Source organism: Rhagoletis pomonella, unplaced genomic scaffold (assembly GCF_013731165.1).
Source record: "Rhagoletis pomonella isolate Grant_MI unplaced genomic scaffold, Rhpom_1.0 Rhpom_scaffold_07105, whole genome shotgun sequence".
NCBI lineage: Eukaryota > Metazoa > Arthropoda > Insecta > Diptera > Tephritidae > Rhagoletis > Rhagoletis pomonella.
In genome coordinates, this window is record NW_023465630.1 from 1 (window position 1) to 967 (window position 967).

Genomic DNA, 967 nt, shown 5'->3' on the forward strand with positions numbered 1-967 from the left:
TCTCTTTAGTTTATTTTAGATTTACATATTTCAAATCCATTGTTCCCTACTTTTGGCAGATAAAGTTGTACTGGGAAGTACAATCCTGATTGGCCCACAAAATATCGGTGGTGTTAGTTTGTAGCAACAAGCAGTTATTGCCGCTAGCTGTTGGTTGATTGGTAGCCCAGTTAGTAAGAGAGAATTTCTCGCCACCAACGCCCCAGGTCCAAGTTTTTTGATTGGCCAAGCGATTGCCAGCAGCCCAGTAGTTGTATTTGGTGAGACCTGTAAGGAGGGAAGAAATTATTGCAGCCGATGTATATAAATTTGTGAAATAAAATGGCCTTAAAGTTAAAAAATACCAAACAATTCCACAAATCCTTTCAATTCAATTTCTGCTGAAAAGTTGCTAGGCGATACCAGATCCCAACCGTTCGAATAGCAGAAGTAATTGGCAGAAAACCAGGAAACCTTCGAGGAAATTTGGGCAAAATAAAGGATTTTGTTGAAAAATATAAATGTGATTTCCCTACAGTTATTTTACCTGATTTTGGCTGACATAGTAATTGGCATTTTCCTGTAGGTTGCCACGCCAGTCGAAGTCAATAGTTCCAGTCTCCTGATTTAGCGGTGTGGCCTGGCTGAAGGCAATCAGCACTGCAAGCGAAAGTGCGAATTTAGTGGCGAACTGCTGCATTTTTTATGATTTATTGGCAAAATTAAATTTATAACTGATTTTCATTGAACATTTTCGTGCTTTTTATAAGAATTAAATTTTTGGTAATTCCATATTTTTGCTGCCTTTTTTTTGTAAGTATAACAAAAATGATGAATGACTATGAATTGTTTGTGAACATGTATGTATGTACATATGTATGTATGTATGTATAATTTTTTTAAACAGATACTATGCGCGCGTGCATTAATTGACGTGGGGAATTACTTAGTTCGAAACAAAGTGATCCATAAATTTATTTTATCTTAT

At 36.0% G+C, this 967-nt stretch overlaps 1 protein-coding gene across 1 annotated transcript; it reads right to left on the bottom strand.

Moving 5' to 3' along the window:
- Positions 1 to 40: 40 nt before the first annotated feature.
- Positions 41 to 679, bottom strand: LOC118755710 (lithostathine-2-like). Its single transcript, XM_036490533.1, has 3 exons — positions 527 to 679; positions 345 to 453; positions 41 to 267 (listed from the first exon to the last, which is right to left on the bottom strand). Exons 1-3 carry the CDS (start codon positions 677 to 679, stop codon positions 47 to 49), a joined length of 483 nt encoding a protein of 160 aa, XP_036346426.1. The 3' UTR covers positions 41 to 46.
- Between the last annotated feature and the right edge of the window lie 288 nt (positions 680 to 967).

Bases quoted from the DNA above. Each gene is read 5' to 3' on its own strand.
- LOC118755710 (XM_036490533.1), bottom strand. From the start codon at position 679: ATGCAGCAGTTCGCCACTAAATTCGCACTTTCGCTTGCAGTGCTGATT. The intron at 454-526 runs GTAAAATAACTG...ATTTCCTCGAAG, and splicing joins ACTATGTCAGCCAAAATCAG to GTTTCCTGGTTTTCTGCCAA. The intron at 268-344 runs GTATTTTTTAAC...CCCTCCTTACAG, and splicing joins AGGATTTGTGGAATTGTTTG to GTCTCACCAAATACAACTAC.